General features: G+C 47.2%; 2 protein-coding genes across 2 annotated transcripts; one reads left to right on the forward strand and one right to left on the reverse strand.

Annotated features, from left to right (window-relative positions):
• Window positions 1-1103: 1103 nt before the first annotated feature.
• Window positions 1104-12116, reverse strand: C17H5orf52 (chromosome 17 C5orf52 homolog). Its single transcript, XM_006069801.4, has 3 exons — window positions 11838-12116; window positions 9456-9564; window positions 1104-7872 (listed from the first exon to the last, which is right to left on the reverse strand). Exons 1-3 carry the CDS (start codon window positions 12113-12115, stop codon window positions 7675-7677), a joined length of 585 nt encoding a protein of 194 aa, XP_006069863.1. The 5' UTR covers window position 12116; the 3' UTR covers window positions 1104-7674.
• DUSP18 (dual specificity phosphatase 18) lies at window positions 12108-17981 on the forward strand. Its single transcript, XM_044929938.2, has 2 exons — window positions 12108-12655; window positions 15128-17981. Exon 2 carries the CDS (start codon window positions 15198-15200, stop codon window positions 15762-15764), a length of 567 nt encoding a protein of 188 aa, XP_044785873.2. The 5' UTR covers window positions 12108-12655; window positions 15128-15197; the 3' UTR covers window positions 15765-17981.
• The last annotated feature ends 7268 nt before the right edge of the window (window positions 17982-25249 follow it).

Raw genomic sequence — 25249 nt, forward strand, 5'->3', positions numbered from 1 at the left:
GTATTTAACTAAAGAGCGTTCTGTGAAATGTTTGGCAAAATGAATAAAACAGGCTAGTGAAGTTTGATGTACACCATGCTTTTCATGCCACTAAATTTAAGCATCTTGGGGTGGGGTGTGCAAGCTCCGTGTCTCCACAGCTTCCACCGCTGCCTATGGTCCTAAAGCCATGGGCACTGACCTCCCTGGCCGCTAAAGATATGTGATTTTGTGATTGCCCCAAGGGATTGGAACATAAGTTCCTTTAAAATATTTAACTAATTTCTTCAACTTTGAGATCGTAATGCTTGCACTGTACAGAACTGAAGTAAACACATTATACTGTGAAAGGAGAACTCCCCTCTTCCTCCTCTCTGGGGCTACCATATCGATAGTTTCTTTTTTAAAATATATATGTTTAGTCATTTGCACTTTTATTGGTTTGGTTACATCCTTCATCTAGTTTTTGATTGAGGTGTTTTTCTTTTTTTGGCTGTGCCACATGGCATGTGGGATCTTTAGCTCCCAGACCAGGGCTCGAACTCATGCCCCCTGCAGTGGAAGTGTGGAGTCTAACCCCTGAACCTCAGGAAGTTCCAGGTGTTGATAGTTTCTATGTATCTCTCCAGAAGAGAACAGGTTTTTAAGATGAAATGTATAGTTTTCGTAAATTACATGTACATTTTAAATGTAAGTTCCAACTTGTGGTAGGTTTCATTATAATCTTAAAGGGGTCCATGACCCCTTCACAGAGAACCACTGACAAGGAGACTTCTACAGGGTATTTAAAAAGAACCCGGGTCCGCCTCCCATCTTTACTGAGACCCAAAGAGACCCCACTGAAACAAAAGTGGGACAGATTGCCAAAGTACTAAGCATTTACCAACAAACAGAACTAGAAACAAGACTTTATTTAACAAACATTCATGGAATTCATATCATACCCGAAGTCTTCTTCTAGGCCCTGATGATGGAGCATTGAAAGAAACTTGACAGGGATTTCCCTGGTGGTCTAGTGGTTAAGACTCTGACCTTCCAATGCAGGGGCACAGGTTTGATCCCTGGTCAGGGAACCAAGATCCTACATGCCATGTGAGAGGGCCAAAAAACAAAAATAAAATAAAATATTAAAAAATAAAAAAGAACTCTGACAAAAGTCCCTGTCATTCTGGAGCTTACGTTCTAATAAAAGGAGACAGAAATATGCCAATTAAATCATTTAGAAGGTGACAGATGCCATGTGGCAAAAGAGAACAGTTAAGAAGGCTTGGGAAGGTCATGTTACAATTTTAAAGATGGATCACTAAGGACTCAGCGTTTCCACTACAGAGGGCCATGAGTTCGATTCCTGGTCAGGGAACGAAGATCTCACATTGCATGGCCAGAAAGAAAGAAAGGTCACTGATAAATGGGAGATTTCAACAAATGCTTGGAATATGGAAAGAGGATGCGAGCTCTTACGAGGGCAACAGGTGGAAGCAGCGGCTGAGAAGTCTCTCAGCCAGCTAAACGGGAGGTGGGAGCCAGCTGACTTGAGAGAACCCAGGGAGGCTTCAGGCTCAAAGTCAACAGGTTATGGCGGAGGGTAGGAGCAAGAACAGGGAAGTGAAATGGGGGATTTTATTCCCAACTCAGTGGATATGAGTTTGAGCAAACTCTGGGAGACAGGGAAGAACAGGGAAGCCTGGCATGCTACAGTCCATGGGGTCACAAAGAGTTAGACACAACTGAGTGACTGAACAGCAGATTCCAAACTCGTCTGTGAGCTCACAGGCATTTTGTGCTGATGTTGTTTGTATGCCGCACACATAGTTTCCAGTATCCTTTTGTACCTGCTCAGTTTATAATAAACGTAGACTCACATACCACCTTGAGCAGGGGTTGGGGAATAACTGCTCCAACCCACTGCCCCACCGCTCTCTACACTGAAGGTTGCAAAGTGAAGGCAACACTTCTCCCAGGCAGAAAACAGTATGTCTCTTCTCTAAAGAGACTGAATGAAACATCTGAGGCCAGCAAGGGCTGGCGGAGTGGATGTCGGCATCACAGAACAGAGCCCTCCTGACTCTGTTATTTCTGATTCTGCCCCACGCAAAGCTTCCAGTCAGATATTCTCATTCGGCAAAGGCACCAGAGGTAAGCCAAACCTAACTGCATAATGGCAGAGGAGACGTACACTGGCTTGATTACACAGGGCACTTGCTAAGGGACATAAAGCTGGGAAAGCAGCTGACTTGGGATTTGAACTAGGCCTTCCTTCCAAATCTGTGCTCTTAGCTACATGCTGTCCTGCCTCCCTCTTAGCTTGTACATCTCTTTCCCTGGGTAAATGGGACACAAACCAGCATATATACCTTTGTGTCTGTGGCCACAAGCTGACCTGGATTTTTCTGGCTCTGCTCAGGGCAGGAGTTGCTCAGCAGATATTTTTGGAGCATCATGTGTGCAAAGCTCTGTGCCACATCTCGGGCTTGAGAACGGAAGTGAAGAGATCAGCCACCTGCACCAACCCCCTCAGAACAGTTGCAGGCGAGAGAGCTGAAGCCAAGATAAAGGTTACTGGGGACACAGGGGGACCCAGCCAAGGCCTGCTCCGGGCTTGGCCCCTCAGCCCTCAGACCCCTGCAGAGTCAGCAGCTGGGCCAGGCTCTGAATTGTAATACCCAAGTAATACTTCCCGCTTCAACAGTAGGCTGGGCTGCGATGCGTCCATCGTCTTGTTTGTGCTAGGGGTCCCCAGGAATGAAATGACCCAGACCCTGGCTCACAGAAAGTGCCTTTGAGCAGATCCCAGCTGAGTGCACAAGCATCTGCTGACCCCTTGCGGTCACCATTGGATCTGCACTGGCCCGGCAGCAGGGGCCTAGGTTGCACCTCTGGGACTTTCTGCCCTGGTGACCTCATTTCTCACGTCACTTTCCTACCACTTATCTCGTGGGGTCCTCCCTACAATCCCAGCAAGTGAGGAGAGCCAGAATTCCCATTCCCACTTTACAAACGATTGGCAGCCCCCGGGATCTAGTCCCAGATCCACCAGTAATTCCTTATCTGACCTTGGCAAGTCAATTCCCCACTCTGTCTCAGCTACCTCTTGATGAAATAAGAGAAGCGGCCTGTTCGAGGCAGCTCTGAGATTTTACCAGTTCCCCAGACTCTCAGCAAAGTGACTTGCTCGAGGTCAGAGTGAATCAGGGCAGAGGCACTCCCAGCGGGCAGGTCACCCCAATTCCCACAGCGGCGGGGGGCAGTGAGGGTGTCACGGCAAACAGGAGAATCAGCTTCTCCACATTTGTGTTCTGACTGTGGGCTGAAGCGCCACATGGACAGATGGATAAGTGAGTGATGGGTGGATGGATGGGAGGATAGGCGGATGGGATGAACATGTAAGAACTGTGGGATCACTCTTAACTGCGACTGCCTCCCCTGCTCCCCAGCTATCTGCCCCTATGATCATCTGCAGAGGCCCCTGACAGGCTGCCCCATACCCACTTGCTGGGATCTGATGCCGCTGCCCTTGCCTGACACCCTGGAGCTGGGACCTGCCATGACGTCCCAGCATTCTCACCCAAGAGTTCCTCCCTGCCGTGTCAGTGACCACATGGTCAACGGTGGTAGCCTAGGAGGAAAGTCAAGGGCCGGGGCTATGTATGGGCATCTGTCACAGAGCAGTTCCTGCACCGACAATGGCTGAAATTGAGGGTGGTGCTGGAAATGAAGCTGAGCATCACTGGGGCAGCCGGATGGCAAGGAAAGAGCATGCCTTATGCATCTCACAGCCTGGTTCAAACTGAGCGACTCTGAGCAAGTTTCTTAGCTTCTCTGTGCCTCAGTTTCCTCATCTTAAAAGTGGACATGGGTCTTCCCAGGTGGTCCAGTGGTTAAGAATCCACTTTGCAATGTAGGGGGCACCAGTTTGATCCCTCGTCTGGGAGGATCCTACATGTCTTGGGACAGCTAAAGCCCACGTGTCAACTACTGAAGCCTGTGTGCCCTAGACATGCTTCACAGCAGGAGAAGCCACCACAATGAGAAGCCCATGCTCCGCAACTAGAGAGTAGCCCCTACTCTCCACAACTAGAGAAAGCCCGTGCCCAGCAATGAAGACTCAGAGCAGCCAAAAATAAATTTTTTTTAAAGTGGGCGTGATATCTGAAGAGTACTCTTGTGAATACTGAGGTAGGATATCAATGTCTTGCGTGTAACAGATGCTTCGTAAACAGAAGTTCACTCCTTTTGTCCCAGGTCATGGAGAAAATCTAAAGGAACCCACTGTGCACTCAGCAAGATTTTTGAACTGGGAAGGTTTTTCCAAGTGCCCTAAAGGAGTGACGTGTATCTGGTGAAAGGGGAGGAGGGAAGGAAATGCCATCAGTGAGAATTACAGAGTACACCCAAAACACTAGGTCCCGCTAAAAGAGTATCATTCATCTGTCCCCTGCCATCAGCATGGTTCTTCAGACACAAAGGATGTTCCACAAAGGTTTCCTGAGGACCAAACTGAAGACATCTTTTCTTAGCTAATGGGCAGTGGTCAGGACTCCTATGTCCTGTTCTCCACTTCCTGGGTGGGCGTGTGCCTCATCCACATCTCTGTAACTCTCCCTCAGCCTGTCCAGCCCAGAATGGGTGACAAGTTCCCCTTAGCCACCTGGCAGAAGGGAGACCTGGAGCTCCTTCCAGTTCTCTGTGAAACAGCCAGTCTCGGGTAACTGACGTCACAGCTGAGGTTCCATATCATCTGTGAACTCATGCTCCTGAGGGGCCCCGCCTCCATTTCTGACTAGTGACGAAGACTGGGGGCTTATCACATGCCGTTTAGGAGATGGTCTTCACATTAGACAGGCTGAAGGTAGACTTTGTCGCTTACTAGCTGCCCAACCTTAGGCAGGATTCTGGCTCTCTGAGCCTCAACATCTCATCTATAAAGTGGGCTAATAAAATTACCTACTTTGTTGTTGGGAGAATTCAATGACTCATGTTTGAAAACAACTGAGCTCTGTGCCTGAAATATGAATGCTCAATAAATGTGACTATGTCAGTGATTTTAGTTACGGGAATGGGATGCCAAGGGAGACTTCGTTTAAACTAGGAGCTCCACCTGTGTGTGTGTGTTTGTGTGTCCACTGGACTAAAGAATCCCTAAGGCCGTTCTTAGCTTCAGGATTCTATTTCTTGAATATCTTCCTATCCAATACTCCTTCATTTCTCTCATTGATTTTCCTTTTCTTTTGAACTTTTTTCTTTTCTCCTCTCTCCACAATTAGGCCACCTAATGCCCACAGGTTCGGCTGACCCCACTCACCCTCTGCACCTACCAGGCTTGGGGATGCCATCTTGTTCTTGCTTTAAGTCAGGAGTCGCAAATGACACTTTTTTTAAATTAAGAAAAAAGAAAAAAAAAAACCCACAGCTCCACCCTCACGCCCACCAGGAGCATCTGCATTGCTGTTCCCTTCTCTACTTCACTGCTGCTAATGACAATATGATGATTTTCCCTACTACTCGAAAAACTATTTTTATGTAATTAATATATGCTTGCTTGCTTATAAATGCCTAATTTAAAAAGAAAAAAGAGCTTGGCAAATTTCTATTAAAAAAAATTAGGGGGCTCTGCGGAATTTCATTACTTCTTGTTCCTTACTTAAATGCAAAGTCCTCTGGTTTTTAATGCAAATATGGGAGGATTAAGTCCACCCATGAGTTAGTGGTTTATAAAGTGACTTACTAGGTAGACATCCCAAATCTCCCACCCATCTCACTCCCAGGGTTCCCCCAGTCTGCTGGGCCACAGCATAAGACTGCAAAGACCCTCTGCCAAGACCAGCCATCCAGAGGAGAGGAGAAGGGTGGGTGTGGCTGAAGGCTAGACAGGGGTGAGGCTTAGAGAGGCTGCATTAGGGGAAGATTTAGGAGGGGCAGAGTTCTCTGGAGAAAAGAGGAGCTTGGGTGGCTTCGTGGGCCCTCGGAAGACACCAGGATCCCCGAAGCCTTTCTTTCCCCTTTCTAGGTACAGTGCTGGGAAAAGGACTGTTGTTGAAATGAAACAAATACTCAAAATATAAGAAACACATCAAAATGCTAGCAGTGGTTGGTCTAACGGAAGAGTTTTTGTTTTTGGCAGATGTGGTCATATTGCTTGTATAATAAAACTTAAAGTTTTAAAGTCAATTATTCCAATTAGTTGTGCTTAGCCAAGAAAACAGACAAAAACCTAGAAAAATAAGGTTTTGGCTCCCACTGAAAAGTAGCGTATTCTCAAAGGAAGACCATTAAAAGGGAAAACAGAAGCTTCGTGGACACTTGGCTCTCCATCCCTGGATGAGGACTGAGGTCCTTACCTAGCAGCTGTGGTAATGCAGAACGACCACTCCCCGGCAGCCAGGAAACCTGCTTCTAGTTCTCTGCCACTAACTTGCTGTGTGGCCTTGGGCAAGTCAAGCCACCTCTCTGGGCCTGTTTCCTCATCTGTAAAGTGAGGGGACCTGGTTAACTTTAAAAAATATGTACCATGCCCTTACTCTGGGCACTGTGCTGAAGCTGTAATTAAACAAAGGAATAATCACTTAGAAAACACTGACTTCTCAGTGTTATTGGGCATTGTGGGTACAGAGATGAACAGATGAGTAACCCGGTCATTGACATATTCACAACATGGTCAGGAAGACAGAGCAAAGAGATGGCCAACCGCACGCTCAGTGCAGAGACATGTCAGCACACGAAGGGGAGGCCTCTGCCGGTGGGGTGGAGTGGCACAGGAGAGGCCTGAACTGAATCTTGGGGATCCCTGGCTCTTACTCTCAAAGGCTGTATAGTCTGATATAAGGCTGGGACAAATATCCAAACATCTACCTCGAAAGGCAGAGTGAAGCCACCACTGGTAAGCCAAGTTCAGAGAGAGGGGAACCCATGCGGCTTGGGCTGGGTTGTGGAGGGGCAGGCAGGAGGCAGATCAGAGAAGCTTGTGAGGGGTTGGTGGGGAAATGGCATTGGGATAAGCCTTGGAGGGTGAAGAGAGCTTCCTCAGAGCCCTGAAGATCATTCTAGATGAGGAGCCTGCAGGTGCGGCTGGGGCAGTGGGCAGGCCAGAGCGGCAGGGCTGGCAAGGCTGGAAGCTAACTGAAGGCACTGTGGTGAGAGCCCGTGGAATGACGGGCCCTGGGCTGAGTGCTCCGCAGCCTCACACCGGTTCTCAGAGGCAGGTTCTCTCACTGCTGCCTCGTTTTTTCACATAAGGAAACAGAGGCTCAGAGAGGTTACAGCCTCACAGCTGATGGACGGCAGAAATAGCCCTTAACCCAGGTCTGCCTGATGCCCCACCTTGACTCACCACTGGAATGCTAGGCAGTGGCATTACCAAGCCCTTCCCATACAAGGTACCACTGTCCCAGCACACCTGGCCTGGCATTGCACCAAACACGTGGGTACCAGAGGTCAATTCCTGCCTTAACCTTGGAAGCTGGCTCAATTCAGCCCTTTCCACTTGGGCAGCTACAGGACTATAAGGATTGCCTTCACCAGAAAAGGGGGGATGGGACTGGGCAAGAAATAGCAGCATTGCCAAGCAGCTTTGTACTCCACTGTCCACAGGTCTCATTTATTGCTGTTCTACAATGGTGTAGACTGGCTCACTTTCAGCTTGTCTCCTAGCGTCAGCCTAGTGTCGTCATGGCCCCAGGATGGACCACTCTGCCTTGACTAGGGTGGCTGATTTTTCCTGTTAGGCTGAGGTTTTAATGGGACCTTGTTCCCTCGGATGCTATCCAGGTACTGCCGGATGTTCGTGGATTCCCATCGCCAGCGCCCCAACTTTCTGAGCTGGTCTGTCATGAATTTCTTTTTCAGGTGGTCATACAAGTGGTTCATCTTCTTCTTGGTCTTGTCTGCAGCTCTTATCTTACAAAAAGCAGAGGTGAGATTACTTCACAGTAAGAGAGGGATCTGTGCTGCTGCTACGAGGTGGAAAAGGAGCCAGATGAACTCAGTATTCCATCAATAACTTGGCTCACAGGGAGCTCCATTTCCCTGTTTGTAGAGTGAGGGCCTCTAGCCAGCTCACTCCTGTGGTACCTTCTGACAGTCTGCAGCCTCAGAGCCTAACATCTCTGTTCGGAGAGTGGTCAGAAGGAGGGAGGGAAAAGGGTGCATCTTGTAACCCCCTTCCTTAACTCTTATCACTCAGTCCCTATTACTCACTGGGTGCCCCCCGCATATTGTCGGTGACACCCCCTATGTCACACTGAACTGGACTTCTTTTTGGCCACACCACACAGCTTGTGGGATTCTAGCTCCTGGATATGAATTGAACCTGCGCCCTCAACAGTGAAGCACAGAGACCTAACCACTGAACCACCAGGGAATTCCCTACTTATTTCTTCTATTACAATATATTGCCAAAGTCCCCACAGGGCATAGCCATCCCAGTTGAGAACCATGGCCACACATGCAGGGATACCAGCCATTATCCACTGTTCTCAAAGCATTGTTCAGAGGGTTCCCAACACACTAGATATTCACTGCCCTCCTGGAGGCCCTGAGAAATCAATGGCTGGCCAGAGCCATCTCCTCCCCTAATGGGAGAACTTTGTGTGGGAGAAACACTGCTCTAATTCCACTACACCATGCCACTGGAAGTTTAGCAGAGAGAGAGACACTCACATCTCTACTCTTCTTTTGGTCTCGATGACATTTAAGATCTGCCACCATCTCTTAAATCTTTCTCACTGTTTTCAATGTCAGAATCTCATGGGTCCCTCCAGATTTGGTCCTGGAACATGGAGAGGGGCTCAAAAAAGTCAAGAAGGGTACAGCAGCTTAACTCTGGCCCCCTGCTCTAGTGGAAGAAACGGGCACATTCTCAGAGCCCATCATGTTCACTAGTCTCTTCCTCATGCCCAAAACACTGCCTGTCCCAGGTGAGCCCTGAAGATGCATTTAATGAATTAATCAGTCAGGGCCTGTGGGATGATGACACTGTGGTTTCTCTCTTCTTCTGAGGGTTTTTGGGTAAGCAGGTCAAACCTTTCTTGTCCATAAGCAAAAAGTAGAAAAATCTCAGTTCTCGTGTGGAAAAGTGGGAGATAATCCCTGAAGGAAAAAAAAAAAAAATGACCAAATGGTGTCAATGCCAATTCAAGCTCTAGAAGCAAGACTTCTTTTTACAGGAGATTGTAGGAATCCACTCAGGGGCTCCCTAAATAGAAAGGTAATGTGTTTTGAGGGAAAAAAATCCCACAGGAACCAAGAGATGTGGAATCTTCCTTGGCTCCTGCAAACAAGGAATAGCTATGACACTTGGGTGAATCAGTAACCTGGAGTCTCAACTGTCTCCTCTGTAAAAGAGGCTTGTATTAGAGCACCTTGGTGGCCTCCTACCACCTCTAAGATCTGAGAGCTTCCTCCAAGGTTTCCAGGAGAGTGAAATGAACATGGATCAAGCCACTAACACCCTCTAATGGAAAGGCTTGTGATGACTTTACCTCCATCTCATAGATTCGCTGTGCACTGAGGTTGTCACGTATTATCACCCGAGATAAGTGGCTCTTGGGTAAAAATTTTTTCACTGCTGCTTCACTGGAATTCATTAAGCTGGAGAGGGAGGAGAAGGTGGTACAGGCTTGATGGCTAGCATCAGGACTAGAACACAACCTGATCTGATGGGATCCTGGGGTAGTGGCTGACCCTTCCTCAAGTTTCTTGGGAGAGGCACTGCCCTGTCATAACTGTCAGAGGAGCAAGGGAGTAGGCTTAGGTTTCTTCCTGTGGAGTATGTGTGCCTAAGGGGTGTTTCTTGGAAGATGCTGAGAGGAAAATAAAATCCTGAGAAGGATGTAGAAAGGTCAGAGTCATCCATAAAAGAAGTGTCAGCAGGGACTTATAAGTGTCCAAAGGAGCAGTCATCTGAAGAAAATGCAGGATGAAATGGGAGGCAAAGGTCTTAGAGGAAAGAAGCAAAGTCAGAGGGATAAATTTGAGGAGGGTTGGGGGTGGGGGGTGGGCACTGCTCGAGCCTAGGTCTAAGGGAGATCCGGGTGGGGAAGGTCAAAGGAATCAGGAAAAAAGAGAATAAAATCCCTGGACACAGGTTATGTTGGTTAATTGGGATATTCTAAGGGAAAAGGGTTTGGGAAAAGTCTAGAAAGGTAAAGAAAGTCTGAAGTGGACAAACACTTGAGGAGACTCTGGAGGGTGAGAAGCAGAAGTTGGGATGGGATGGGGTATGGTAGAATGAAGCCAGGTGCTCCAGGCTAAACTAGAGGTAACAATTTGGTTAAAATGAGGAACTGGTCAAAAATGGATAATACCAGGCATTGAGTTTTCACTTTTGATAATTTGGTGACACCATGAAGTGGTTTTGCAACTGTATAAATATTTTTTGCTTACTTGAAAATAATTATTCATAATATTTTTTCTAAAATTTGGAAACTAGTTAAATATACAATAAGGAAGCAACTAAATAAATTGTGATTAGGCCATACAATAAAATACTAAGCAGCTATGGATAAAACAGACATCCACAGTGTATGGGGGGGGGCAAGTTTACAAAATAATAAACTTTTTTGTGACATATTCCCTCCCTACCACTAAAAAAAAAAAAAAAATGCAAAAGCATGTTGCAGTATGCATTTATGAATAGATATGAAACAATGTACACCACAATGGTAACAGTGATTGTCTCTAGCCATTCATTATGCTCATCTATTTTTCTATAATAAGTGTATATTATTCTGATAGGACAATAGGACAATTTTTAAAGGATAAAACACTTTGAAGGACTAAAAAACTTTTTATCCTAATTCATTTTCAGCCCGTTTGGAACAGTGATTGTCTCCAGATTATTCATTTCGCTTGTCCATCTGATTTTTCTATAAGTGCATACTATTTTCACAGGACAAAAAAAAAAAAGGACAAATTTTAGAGGATAAAACATTTCGAAGGATTAAAAAAATTTCCCCCTAATTCATGTTCAGCCAGTTTGAAACTGTGCTTTTCTGAATGCTTTTACATCTACAAACAAGTAGTAAGAAACACCCTTTATCTCCCATTTACAATTTTTCCGACAGAAAAGACATGCGGGGATAGAAAAGACTCCTTTAGAGATCAAGATGCTCACAATCAAAAGTCCCCCGAATTCTGCTGGGGGTAAAAAAAAAAAAGCGTAAAATACCTAAAGATACACTAAACAGTTCACCCACTCAGTGGTGCACCAAATTACCAATACTTCCTGGGAAGGCGGGCGGGGGGCGGGATAAAGGCCATGACAGGAAATAGTCCCTTTCAAGTAGTAATGATCCTTTTGAAACGTAATGCTGCCGAGCAAGGCCTCTGCGGGAGCCTGGGCAGGGGTGCGGGGGCGGGGGCGGGTACTCCGAGGGAGTGTGAAATGGAGCAGGCGAGGGGAAGCTGAGGTCTGTGGGGACAGGGCCACGGCTGAGGGAACGAAGGGCTTTCCCCGGGTCACTGCGGAAAGCGTCAGGCCTGCGAGAACCTGGGCCTCACCCGGCGGGTAAGGAAGTTCGACTCGGCCCAGGGGAAGCTAGGAACCTTCTGGACAGACGACGTCAAGCCTGGGAGACTACAGGCCGGCCCGGGCGTTCGGAGGATATATGGGTTGAGGCGGGAATCTCAGTCTCCTTCCGAGTCCGGGCTGAGGGCGTTCGGGCTCCGGAGAGGGTGAAGACCTGGACTGGGACATTCAGACTCTTCTGGGGTCTAAGAAAAGCCCCGGCTCTGAGGCGCCCAAGGTTCTGCAGAGCCAGGACCAAGATCCCCGCGGCTGCCTGAGGGAGCAGAAGTCTGAGCGAGTTCGGCTTCCCCGGGGGTCCGGGCTCTGACGAACGTTCTGGGTACCCGGGCCGCACCTGAAGAGAACGAATGGCTGCGCGGTCCGCGGCCGCAGGAAGCAAATCTTCGGCGGGCTCCCTACGTGAGTGTCCCGGCGGTTACTGAGCCTACTGTGCCGGAAGAAGGCCGACGCCGGGTAGGTGCCAGAACTGCTAGTCGCCTGAGGGGCGACCGCACCGGCAACGGGCGAGTCTAGGTTCCATGTGACCGAGGGCCGGAGCTGCTGGCCAACCGCTGAGTTTTCGTCTCCCGCTTTGGCGAGCAACTCGGGAATGAGAGCCTTCTCGGGGTCCATGCTCTTCTGAGCGCGCGCAGACGCGGAGTGAGCGCCTGCGCAGACGCGGTGCGCGGAGCACAGCGCGTTTCCCGGGAGACGCGCAAGGAAGGCGGGACCAGGGGGTGGGTGGGGTGGGGTGGGGTGGGCCGTGTGGGAGTAGCCCGGAAGCCTGCGGATGCGGCCGGATTGTCCCTTGGCGACTGCCGTGGCGCCGCCCGGTGCGTTGCCATGGAGACGGGCTGGGCGAGAACTAGTGGGCTGCGGCACGCAGAGCCCCGACCCTACTTTTCTACTGCTGGGGTTCCCGCATGATCGCAGGGCGGTGGCCGGTGAGTCCGGGCCCCGCAGCTCCAGGACGGGGAAAACGAGGCCGGGGTTTCTCCGGAGACCCGGCACGGCCCATCTCTTTCCGCAACAAGGGACCATTGCTATGGAAACCGGAGCCCCGGGCTGGCGGGGACAGTGGCTCCTGGGTCGTGACCGATCTTCTCTGACCCGGAGACGCTCGCCCAAGGTTGCTTCCTGAATACAACTTGCCCTCCCGCCCGCGAGAGAGAGGTAAGACCCTGAGGTCTTGACACAGCGGGCAAATAAGCCCATTCCAACGCCAACTCCCCGGGAAATCTACCTGACTCACCCCTGGAAGTGGCGCCTTTCTCCCGTCAACCGTTGGACTATGTTCCACGTTTTATAACCCAGTATTAACGAAAGCCGCATGGCGTTTGCCCACTTTAGAAAGATCGGCTGTTTTGAACCTTGCTTTGTGACCCTAGACAGGTCCTTTCCCCACTCTGCCTCACTTTCCCCGTGTATAAAATGGAGATATTAACTCCGGACACCGGCTTGCTATGCTGTTTTGTAGGCTGTAAAATGGTGACACTGAGATGCCACCGAGTCGCTCTTTGTCCCGCTCTCTCCTCCTCAAGTTAAAAGTTCTTCAGATCTTGGGTCATTTCTTCAGGCGATCTTTGCAACTCTGTAGCCCCAGCCTGAAGTAACTCCGTTTACTCTTCATTCTCATAATGCCCTAGATTTTAACTTCCCTAACAACAGCAACAGTAGTTAATTATGTGCCAGGCCCAGTGTTAAACACTTTACATGGATTACCTCATTTAATCCTCACACGATTCTTTTTTTTTTGAAATGTCACATTTAATGTTTTCACCACTGTACTTCAGACATACATTGTACAAAGTGACCAGTAAGTATGCCACAGTAGTTAATCAACCTCTGAGATTGTACTTTCACACCAGTGTCTTGGGCTGTTTTGATACTAAACGCGTTTCTCATTCAATTGAATTGAGATGCTGCAGTTGGGTTCTCAGGAGCCTTGTGAAAAAAAAAACAAGCTTACCACACCATCTTTGTTTAGTAAGTCAGTATTTGTTTCTTGCACAACAAACATTTACTTCATTGAAGTTAAACTTCCAAACGTAACTTATTAATAGTCTTCAGGTTCAGCTCAGATCACTCAAGATGCAAATTCTCTGCTAAATCCAGATAACAATAATTTTAGCAGTTAATCATCCATAACATACACCAAGGTCTTTCCTAGAGCAGTTTTAGGTATTCATTGTACAGGTGAAAAATGATCTTCAAGTTTCTTCTCTTTTTAATCTAAAAGTTGGAAGGGAAAAGATTTTTTAGGGTAGGCACTATTATCCCTATTGCTCAACTCTGTTGCACCCATAATTGCCTATTTAATGTCTGTCTTTCCCATGAGACTTTGAGTTCTGTGAGAGGGGGCCATGGCTGTCTTGTACACTTCAGTATCCCCAGCACCTACCACAGTGCCTGATAAGTGTTTCTTGATTAGCATGAAAATGACTTTCCTCTCATCACTACCCTCACCTTCCAGAGCAGTGTCTTCTCACCACACTTTTTGTCCCTGTAATGAACGGCAACCTCCCCTAATTCCTGTTGCCCACTGGGCACTAGTTTTGGGGGCCTTCTGTCCACTTCTCTCTGAGTTTTCAGGTGATGAGGCTCCAGAACATCCCTTAGCATTTGGGCTTCCAGTTGGTTGAGGGTGGGGCTTTTCCTCTGCCCCTGGTAGCTCAGACAGTAAAGAATCTGTTTTCAATGCAGGAGATCCAGTTTGATCCCTGGGTAGGGAAGATCCCCTGGAGAAGGGAACGGCTACCCACTCCAGTAATCTTGCCTGAAAAACATAGACAGAGGAGCCTGATGGGCTACCTTCCTTGGGGTCTCAAAGACTGAGTGACTTTCACTTTGACTTCACATAAGACTTTCAGAACAAACCAGTCCCATCCACCCTACCTACTTGGGGTGAGCCTATTGCACTGGACTCTGGGGGTACTGGCAGGTAGGATTTGTCTAGGCAGCCTTTGACCTTCCTCTCCAGCAGCCTAAGAACCAACCACCCTTACCTCCAGCCAGCTCCTCCCCCGAATTCTAGAGAAACATGGCCAGAGATCCCATCTTTTCCAGAAAACCTCTCGGGAGGCAGAGTCCTGGTTGTTGGAGTCATTTCTTCATTCAGCAAATATTTTTAAGCACCTGCTTGTGGGAACATGCAGCCTGGCACTGGCGATATAGTAGGAACGAAGGCAGAAACAGTGGTAAACCATGAGAACTCACAGACAGGGCATGGCAAAAGCACATCTTCAGGAAATGTTAGGAAGGAGGGCACCTAGGACCTGCCTAGAAATGGTACTTGATCACGTGTAGGGGAGGGGTATAGTCCCAGAAAGTTTCCCTCAGGAAGTGGCCCTTGGCCAAGATCCCAATGCTCAACAGTTCTTTGCTGAATGGGACAGACTAGGACTTGACAGGCTTGTAAGGAAAGGAGGTTCTGGACTGAGAGCAGGAAGGGCCCTGGAACAGAATATGACTCAGCCCAGCCAAGGCCCTTCAGGACATGAGAAAGGTTAAAAGCAGGGTGGAAAGATGGGCAGGGAGCCAGGCCACAAGTGACCTTGACAGCCACACTGAGGGGCCCCACTGAGTTATATGAAGCAGGGGGCCCTGAACTGGGGCTCCTCATCTGTCTCCTCTCCCTCCCTGCAGTTTTCCATGGACACAGCCTAGCAGGAAGAGGCAGCCTTTATGTCTCACAGGCCGCTGACCCACCGGCCTGATGACAGCATCCCCGTGTGCCTTCCCTGTTCAGTTCCAGCAGCCCTCGGTCAGCGGCCTCTCACAGGTCACCAGCAGCCTGTATATCAGCAGCGGGGTGGCCGCCAACAACAGGCTTATGCTCTCCAGCAACCGCATCAGCACGGTCATCAACGTCTCAGTGGAGGTGGTGAACGCCTTGTACGAGGACATTCACTACGTGCAGGTGCCCGTGGCTGACACGCCCACCTCGCGGCTCTGTGACTTCTTCGACCCCATCGCAGACCACATCCACAGCGTGGAGATGAAGCAGGGCCGCACCCTGCTGCACTGCGCCGCCGGCGTCAGCCGCTCGGCCGCCCTCTGCCTCGCCTATCTCATGAAGTACCACGCCATGTCCCTGCTGGACGCCCACACGTGGACCAAGTCCTGCCGGCCCATCATCCGGCCCAACAACGGCTTTTGGGAGCAACTCATCCACTATGAGTTCCAGCTGTTTGGCAGGAATACTGTGCACATGGTCAGCTCCCCCGTGGGCATGATCCCTGACATCTACGAGAAGGAGGTCCGTCAGATGATTCCACTCTGAGCCATTCTGCCAGCACGTGCCCCAGGGTCACTGATCTTCCACCAAGATCTGTGCTCAGACACCCTCCTTTTGTCAATACAGGAAAACCAGGTGACGCCTTTTAATAAGGGCAAGGAAAAAGGAAGGGTGGTGTAAGCTCTTAACCTTATCATTCACATCTTTAAAGAGTCAGCTTACTACATGTAAGATGGTGAAGATAAGTTTTCTCCCCAGTGAGTGACAGGTCATGGCTGCTGATCAGAGGGGAGGGTGAACCAGGTGGTGCCCAGGTCAAGTGGACCAGCGCCCAATGCACGTGGCAAGTCTGGAATCCTGCAGTCTTCCCCATGACCAACTAACTAACTGAATAAGTCTAATTAACTGAATAAGATAACTAACTGAACGAGTCTTTCACAATTCCACCTCATTCTTTCGAACCCAAAGCCAGCCTTAAGCATCATGGCACCTCCTATGCTTCTCACAGTTTAGGTGCCAACCTACTGGATGAGTAGCCTTCAAGCAGTGTTCCAGAAACTCTGGGAGCCCCAAGGCAACCCTGCTTTCACCTTTAGCCACCATTGGCCAAGTCTGGTTTTCTGGATGAATTGGACTTAAACATAAGATAGTTTTCAAAGGAAGCATTCTGTTGTGTAAAATTTTCTTTTAACATTTTTTTTTTATTTGAGCACTGCTCTACATGGCAGGCTCTTCTCCAGCTTTTGATGAAAGGTGGCATTGGTCTCTGTCTCGGGGCACGTGTTGGAGAGCAGGCCTGACATCGGGCCTCAGCCCAGAAGGCTGGAGCTGTGAACTGAAACGCAGCCTTGTCACCTCCTGCTCATGTGACCTGTGGCCTCATGGAGCCTGAGTTTCCTCATCCCAGTGATGACAGCCCTTTCCTCCTAGGGTCGTCGTGAGGATCAGTGCTTCTTCAGCGCAGTGCCCCAGCGCGTGGTAGGTGCTTGTGTGACCAGCCGCTCTCCACACGAATGATGTCCTGGCCCCGCTGGCCCGGGTCTGAGAGTCATCCTCACAACAGCAGCTCCCTGCATCTGTGCACAGCCCCTTATTGCTCAGAAAGTGCTCTTTCCAAAAGTTGTCCTGCCTGGGGTAAAAACGGTTTCAGTCTTCGTGCACTCCTGCCTTGCAGGAGGCCTAGATCTCAGAGCCTTTTCAGGTTTCCCACTGTGTTTAACCCCCATGTCACCTGGGAGTCCTAGAACAAGGAGCACACATCTGGCTTCTCCCAAAGGGCCTTGTTTAGACCACCGGCCATGAGAGCCAGCCCTGGCCTAGCTCGCTGCTGGGGTCCATGGGGGCGTGTGCCAAAGGGATGAATGAGCGAGCCCCACTTGAAGGTCCTGAAATCCAGGGTGGGTCCCAGGTGTGCAAGGATCTGGGTCAAGACCAGCTATTCTAACCCAGAGGTTTTCAGACCAAAGGACAACTGCTCCATCTGGGTCCAGAGCCTGGTGGAGGCCAAACACGCCTTCTCTCCACGCCCACCCCTCCCCTGATTTCACAAAGAGCCTGCCCACAGGTGTCATTTTAGGGTCGGGGGAGACCCGTCTCATTTTCTCGATGGATAAACAGACCCACAAACACCAGGGCTGGTGTGGCGAGGCCCCCACAAAGCAGAAGAAACCCATCTGAAAGAAACCCAGGTGGAAAATTTCGTTGAAGGCATTTTTTTTTAAGAGACGTTTATTTGGGTCTATTTCGTTTCAGGTTCTAAAATGGTTAAATCAACATACCATAAAAGTAACTGTCTCCTGTGTAAGGTTCTATGTGTTAACACGTTTGTGTCACTACCTCCACAATCAGGATGCAGAGCAGTTCCGTCCCCTCAGAATTCCCTTATGCTGGCCCTTTGCCCCACCCCAGCCTCTGGCAAACCCGTCTCCCTTCTCCATCCGTACAGATTTGCCTTTTCCAGAAGGTCACATACGTAGGTCATAGCGGGTGTAGCCTCTGGAGACGCTTCTTTGAGTGTGTCTGAGGCGCACACGTGTTGCCTTTCGTGGCCGCGTGCTATTCCTTTGCACGGGTGTGCCAGTGTCTTACTTTCACCCACTGAAGGATATTTGGCTTGTTTCCAGTTTTTGGCAATTTTAAATAAAACTGCTACAGATACTTGTGTTTAGGTTTCTATATGAACAGAAAATTATCGAAGGTATGTACCTAGGAGTGAGATTGCTCAGTCATATAGTAAAGGTTTAACTTTAAAAAACCACCAAATTTCCAGAGTATCTCTACTTTTTTGCCTTCCACTATGAGAGATCCGCTTTCTCTCCGGTATTTGGAACTGCCAGTATTTTTTATTTTAGCCGTTCTTATAGGTCTGTGGTGTTAACTCCTTGTGATTTTGATTTGCACTTCCCATGTGGTTGATGCTATTAAGCCTGTTTTTGTGTGTTTAATTGCCTTCCATGTTCCCTCTTTGGTGAAGTGTCTATTCAACGATTTTACCCATTTTTAAATTGAGTTGTTGTCTCACCATTGAAGGTTGAGAAATTCTTTGTATATTCTGGATTGTTGTTGTTCAGTCACTAAGTCGAGTCTGACTGTTTGCAACCCCATGGACTGCAGCACAGCAGGCTTCTCCTGAAGTTTGCTCAAGTTCATGTCCATTGAGTTGGTGATGCCATCCAGCCATCTCATCCTCTGTCACCCCCTTCTCCTCCTGCCCTCAATCTTTCCCAGCATCAGGGTCTTTTCCAAGAGAGTCATCTTTTCACATCAGGTGGCCAAAGTATTGAAGCTTCAGCTTCAGCATCAGCCCTTCCAATGAATATTCAGGGTTGATTTCCTTTAGGATTGACTGGTTTGATCTTCCAGTCCAAGGGACTCTCAAGAGTCTTCTGGATACAAGCCCTTTATCAGATATGGATCTGTAAGTATTTTCTCCACAATCTAGCATGTCTTTTCTTGCTGCTCTTTAAAGTGTCTCCTGCAGAGCAGAAGTGTTACATGTGGATGAAGTGCTAGTTTCCAGATTTTCCTTTTATGGATTATTGTTTTGGTGCCATATCTAAGAACTCTGCCTAACCGCCTATCACAAAGATTCTCTCTAGTGTTGGAGAGTTAAAATTTTCTCCTTATTTCCGTGATCCTTTTGTATAAGGTGTGAGGTTTAGTTTGAGGTTCATATTTTTTCATATGGGTGTTTGATGGTTTCAGCTGTTTGTTGGAGGCTGTCCTTTCTCCTCCACTGAGCTGCCTTTACAAGGTCTGTTTTTATGCTCCTCATTCAGTCTGATATACGTGTCTCTCTCTCTCTACCAATACCACATTATCTTGATGATTGTAACCTTTAGAGTGAGTCCTACGATATTCCTACTCTTAGAGAAGTGTCCATTATTTTACCGTTCACTATGATGTTAGCTATAGGCGTTTTTGTAGTTGCCTTTTATTAGATTAAGGAAGAGTTGGGAACTCTTCTCTTCTGTTTTCTGGAAGAGATATATGGATTGGTGTTTCTTTAAATGTTTGGTAGGCTTCTGCAGTGAAACTGTTTGGGCCTGTAGTTTTTTTTGTTTTTTTTTTCCAAAAGGATTAACAGTGAATTCAATTCCATTAATAGTTAAAGGATTAATCAAACTGTCTGTTTCATCTTTGGTGTGTTTTGGTAGCTTGTGATTTTCAAGGAATAGATCCATTTCATCTAATGGATCCAGTTTATGCACGTGGGGTTGTTCATAGTATTCCCTTAATATCCTTAGTGTCTGCAGGGTGACATCACATTTTCATTCTGCAAACTGATCATTTGTCTTCTCCATTTCTTTGTTAGTCTAGCTAGATGTTTATCAATTTAAAGAATCTTTTTAAAGAATAACCTACCTTGTGTCTTTAATTTTTTCTATTGTTCTTCCCTTTTCTATTTGACTAATTTCTGTTGTTATTTTCATAGTTCTTCTTACTTTTATTTTTCTGTTTTTTCTAATTTCCTAAGGTGGAAACTTAGATTACGGATTCAAGAGCTGCATCCCACAGAGTTTTATATGCTGCGTTTTCATTTTTGTTCATTTCAAAACATTTTTTAGTTTTCTTTGCAATGTCCTCCTTAACCCGTGTATTATTTAGAAGTGTGTAGTTTAACTTGTAAGTATTTGGAAATTTTACCACCATCTCTGTTGATGGTTTCTAATTTTAAAAACCATCTAGGTCAGACACTGTAATATTGTATGATTTCATTCCTTCTAAATTTGTTGATGTTTACTTAACAGTGTAGGATATGGGCTGTCTTGGTGAATGTTTCCTATGCACTTGGAGAAGGGGAGATGGTTATTTGGGATAGAATGTTCAGTAAGTGTCAGTTAGGACCAGTTGATGGATGGTGGTTTTCTGTTTCCTTGTCGTATTGATTACTGAGAGAGAAATGTTGAAGTATCCAACTAAGATTGTGGATTTGTGCACATCTCCTTTCAAGTCTATTAATTTTTGTTTCATGTATTTGAAGTTTTGTTGTCTGGTGCATACATGCTTAGGTTTGTTACATCTTCATGGTGAACTGACCCTTGTATCAACATGCAGTGTCTCTTTTCCTTCTTAATTTTCTGAAGTCTATTGTCTGACATTAATAGAACCACTCCAGCTTTAAGTGGTATTTGCATTATATATCTTTTCACATCCTTTTACTTTTAACCTGAAGTGTGTTTCCTGTAGACAGCATTTGGCTGGGTCTTTTTTTTAATTTATATCTTCAATTTGTCTCTTAATTGGTGTGTTTAGGCCCAAATTATTGATATTTGGGTTTAGGTCTCCCATTTTATTGTTTTCTGTTTATCCTTTCTGTTTTTTATTCCTCTATTTCCCTTTTCATGCCTTCTTTTGGATTACTAGTATTTTTAAGTTATTCCACTTTAATTTTGTATAGTTTTTTCCAGCAGTTGCACTAGAGATTGTAACGTACATACTTAACTTTTTGTAATCTACCTAAATTAGTATCTTACTACCTCTCACTGGTATTCATATTGGATAGTGTATTAGTTTTCTCTTGCCACCATAAGAAATTACCACAAAGTTAGTGGCTACAAACAATACCTATTTATTACTTCACGATTTATGTAGGGCAAGAGTCTGGTTGGGCTTCACTGAGTCTTCTGCTCGTGTGTGTGCTCAGCCGTGCCTGACTCCTTGCCACCCTATGGACCATAGCCCTCCAGGCTCCTCTGTCCATGGGACTCCTAAAGCAAGAGTACTAAAAGGTTGTTGCTGAAACACAAAAGAGGCCGGGATTCTTGGCCTTCGGAGGAGAAGAATTCAATCCAGGGCCAGAGACGAGGCTTGATAGCTCAGAGCTTTTGTGTAATAAAGTTGTATTAAAGTATAAAAGAGAGAAAGCTTCTGACATAGACCTTAGAAAGGGGCAGAAAGAATACCCCCGTGCTAGTCTTTAGCTGGATGTTATACAGCTACTAGCAGTCCGCTAATTAAAAAAAAAAGAAATGTCTCAAAACTCAGAGAATGGCACCAGGCCCCTCAACCCACAAGATGCATTTTGAGATAATTTTGGCACCAGATGAGTCATCCCGGGCCATAAAATGATTAACATGATTCTTGAAGAAAGGCAGATTCCCATACAAATAAATAGTTTCATTAACAGATTAGGAGAACAATGAATGAGTATAACATACTGGTTTGTCAAGTCGGTTCTGAGCCTTTAGGCAAACCAACTTGGAGACTAGAGTCTGAGGATAATTGCATAGCACATTAACATAGCTTAAGACAAACATTTCCATAAGAAAAATGCACTGGTCAGCTCAAGGTTTGAGAACAGTTAAGTTCCGGTGGAGCCATAATCTCATGGCAACACAGAATTTTAAGAGAAACCTTGTTAAATTTGTATAGAGAAGGGGAAAAAATGTAACACGAGTTTGTTTCCTCCTGCCCTTTGAGAGATAAATGTCTGACACTTGCAACCTATTTCCTCCGTTTGGAGACCCCTGGCCTTCCTGCCTGTTACCCTCTCAGTACTAGAGTGGGTTGCTGTTTCCTCCTCCAGGAGATCTTCCCAACCGAGGGATTGAATCTGCGCCTCCTGCACTACAGGTAGATTCTACATCCTGAGCCACCGCGGAAGCTCGAGTCTTCTGCTTCGGGTCTCACAAGGCCAAAATCAAGGGGTTTTGTCAGGCTGAAACCGTGTTTTGTTTTGTTTTGTTTTTTTAACTGGAGGCTCTGGGAAAAGATTCTTCTTCCAAGCTTATTGACACTGTTGCCTGAATTCAGTTCCTTGAAGTTGAAAGCGACCCCATTTCCTTCCTATCAGCTGGGGGCTGCTCTGTGCTCCTAGAAGCTTCCTGCATTCCTTTGCACGGCGGCCTCCACCAACAGTAGGAGGACTGTTGAATCCCCCTCAGGCTTTGAACACCTCTGACTTTTCCTCCTGCCACATCTCCGAATCCAGTCAGACAGCAATCTCTGCCTTTAAGGATTCATGTGATTAGACTAGGCCCGCTCAGTAACCCAGACAGTCTGGATTTTAAAGTCCATAACCTCAATTACAACTGCAGAATCTCTTCTATCATGTAAAGCATCGTTCACATTTTCCAGGCAACCGGGCATTTGGCAGAGGTGCATATCCTGCTGATTGTAGCTAATTTTCTACTGACCTGTCTTCAAGTTCACAGATTTTCCTCTGTTGTTCTGCTACTAGGACCATCCAGTATATTTTCAAATTTTGATTGATGTATTGTCTTAGTTGAAAATTTTTTAATTGGTGATTGTCTGTATCTCCTATTTTTCTCTGCTGAGACTTTCTGTCTTTTTATTTCTAAGGTCCTTTTCTGATAAATCCAACATTGGGGTCATCGCAGTGTTTAGACTCTCCTGGTTCTTTGTATGTAGAGTAGCTTTGGATTGTGTCCTGGGCATTTTGAATATTACTATATTTTGAGACTCTAGGTCTTGGTTAAATCCTATGGAAAATGTTGAGTCTTTGTTTTAGGAGGCAGTTGATCCATTTAGGATCAGTTCCGGTCTTTGTCGTGTGGGCCGTTAAAAACAAGAGAACAGCATTAAAGTGGAGTCACTTAATGCTAAAACCCACGTCACCAAACCGAGACTTGGCTATAGTTTCAGCTCTTCCAGAAATGGAATATTAAACCAGTCAATCAGGAATCACCTGATCAGCACAAGTTAGGTAATCAGCCTGATAGACTCTGGCCATCCCGTAAGGAAAGTAGACTTGCAATAACCAAAGCCATTTTCTGCCTGGAATAGCTTCCTTGTGCTTGCTCCCTCCTGCCCCTAAAAGTCCCTTAGAAGGGGCCTCGGGGCCCCTTCTGTTTGCTAGATGGATGCTTCTCAATTCATGAATCACTGAATAAAGCCAACAAGATTTTAAAAACTTACTCAGCTGAATTTTTTTTAAACAGTGCCAGAGTTCGATGGTCGGTTTTCTGAACTTTTGCAATGTTAGGTCAAATCTGCCCTAAGCTAGTGCCACCCAGGGGCCAGCCTGAAATCTGAGTGGTCTGCCCAGTAGTGTCGAAGTCACTGGGATGCCGTTTGGGGTCAGAGCCACACACGTGAGCCTGTGGGATCCATTTCTCAAGCCTCCCGCTCTCCGTGATTTCTCCCAGGCTCTCCAGTTTTCAAGGCCGCCCTTCCCCTGGTCCTCCAGCTAGAAACTGGGGCTTTTAGTCTCCCTGCCCTGCTGCATGCATCCTGTGACCAAGTCTGTGCTCCGGGGCCAGGTAACAGGACAAAGAGAGGAAAAACAGCAAGGGGACTCTTGCCCACCACATATGCCTTCAACCACAGTTCTTTGGGTCAGAACGAGTTCCCCTGAGCTTTAAGTGTTTCCTGGCTTCCACCGCCTGGTTTCCACTTCACATGAGGCTTGCGCAGGGATGGCACTGTATAAGGGGGGGAAAAAAGGACGAAAAAGGGGATTTCTGTCCTGAAGAGTCCTCAGACCAGGAAGACAAGGCTGCTCTTGGAGGCCTTTCTTTCCATGTCCATTGCACAGTCCCAGGAGTCACGCTGCCTCGGAGACCAGGCCAGCAGATACCAGGGCAAAAAGCAAAACAGGAGACTCGTCATCAGACTTTTATATCCCAAATTCTGGTTTCCTTTCCTAGTCCACCTGCTACCACTTCTTTTTGAGAGTCCTCAGAGAGCTGCTTCCTACATTCCATCCTGGGTTGTTAGTTGCATTCAGAGGAAGGACAGACTATACTTACTCAGTCTTAGAACTGGAACCCTCAGAAATGTATTGTTAAAAATAAAGGCTCATTTGTGGAAAAACGAAAATACAGTGCATCTACAATACGATCCTCAAGTTAGCACTTTGGTGTTGTGGTATATTCCTTCTTTCTATATAATTTTTGTTTATCATTGAGAAGATACAATTTTCAAACCTCTTTTTTAAGTTGTTATTTTAATATTCAGGATGGGATATGGCAGGAAGGATTTCACATCCTAAGTGGGAGACGTTGGGGTTGAGAGGTCCTGAGGGGGTCCAAGCCCACAAATCTTTCTAGACTTCCTTTGGCAAAATACCGGTTATGCCTTTTCCCTGAAGAAAAAAATGTTTCGCTGGCAGAGTTGGGGAACACCCAGCAGACACCTCATGTGAATCGGGCAGACCCCACACACCCCTATAACCTCACACCCTGACTCTGTGGTTCACAGCAGAGTGGGCAGCAAGGAGTAGCAGAACCCCAAGAATTAGGGGGTGAAGACTGCGCCCTGCTTTTCCATCTCTGTGCAAGATGGTTGCTATAACCTGAATGTGTCTTCCTAAAATTCACATGTTGAATTTAGGCCTTTGGGGGGTAATTAGGCAATGAGGTCATCAGAGTGGAGCCCTCATGAATGGGATTATTACCTTTATAAATGGAGCCTGTGACCCAGAAGCAGGCCCTCACCTGACCATGCTGACACCCTGGTCTCAGACTTCCAGCCTCCAGAACTGGGAGCAGTGCATTTCTGTTCACAAGCCACCTGTCTACGGCATTTCGTTATAGCAGCTGGACAGACTGCGGCCATCTCTTGGGGCTTCCGTTTTCTGTATATATAAGGGCTGAACTGGACCACCTGGGAGACTTGGCAGAGGTGCGAAGGGTTGCTGGTTCATCTACTGGCAAGCTTGCTTCAGCTGATTTGATGTTGGGCTACAGCATAAGAAGCATGGACAAGGGTCCTTCCGCCAAAGAAAGTTTCAACATGTAAAGAGAAGTGCCCAGCCCAGGCAACAAGAGCTGCCTGGTGGTGTTGACAGGAGGCAGGAGGCACATGGTGGCCATGGCGGTCAGGAGGGCGCAGATGGAAGCTGAGATCCCGGGAGGCCATGACCAGAAGTGTTTATTGTTCCATCTGGTCCTTGCGCGATCGGAACCTCCCATGGTGCACCACGGTATTCCGTGTCATTTCCCGGAAGTATTTACTACTGAGCCGGAACAGTGTGATGGTCGGTTCCTGGCATCCCTGAGCTGATTCGGGAGCAAGAGTCCTCATTTGCTCTGGCCCCCTGGAATGAGAATCCAAGGCCCCCCTAG

The sequence above is a fragment of the Bubalus bubalis genome, chromosome 17 (assembly GCF_019923935.1).
Source record: "Bubalus bubalis isolate 160015118507 breed Murrah chromosome 17, NDDB_SH_1, whole genome shotgun sequence".
Classification (NCBI taxonomy): Eukaryota; Metazoa; Chordata; class Mammalia; order Artiodactyla; family Bovidae; genus Bubalus; species Bubalus bubalis.

Excerpts from the sequence above, each read along its gene's own strand:
- DUSP18 (XM_044929938.2), top strand. The coding sequence starts at position 15,198 with ATGACAGCATCCCCGTGTGCCTTCCCTGTTCAGTTCCAGCAGCCCTCG.
- C17H5orf52 (XM_006069801.4), bottom strand. The coding sequence starts at position 12,115 with ATGGACCCCGAGAAGGCTCTCATTCCCGAGTTGCTCGCCAAAGCGGGA. Across the intron at positions 9,565-11,837 it reads CAGCCATTCGTTCTCTTCAG|CTTAATGAATTCCAGTGAAG; the intron begins GTGCGGCCCGGG and ends CTCCCTCTCCAG. Across the intron at positions 7,873-9,455 it reads AGCGAATCTATGAGATGGAG|ATAAGAGCTGCAGACAAGAC; the intron begins GTAAAGTCATCA and ends GCTTTTTGTAAG.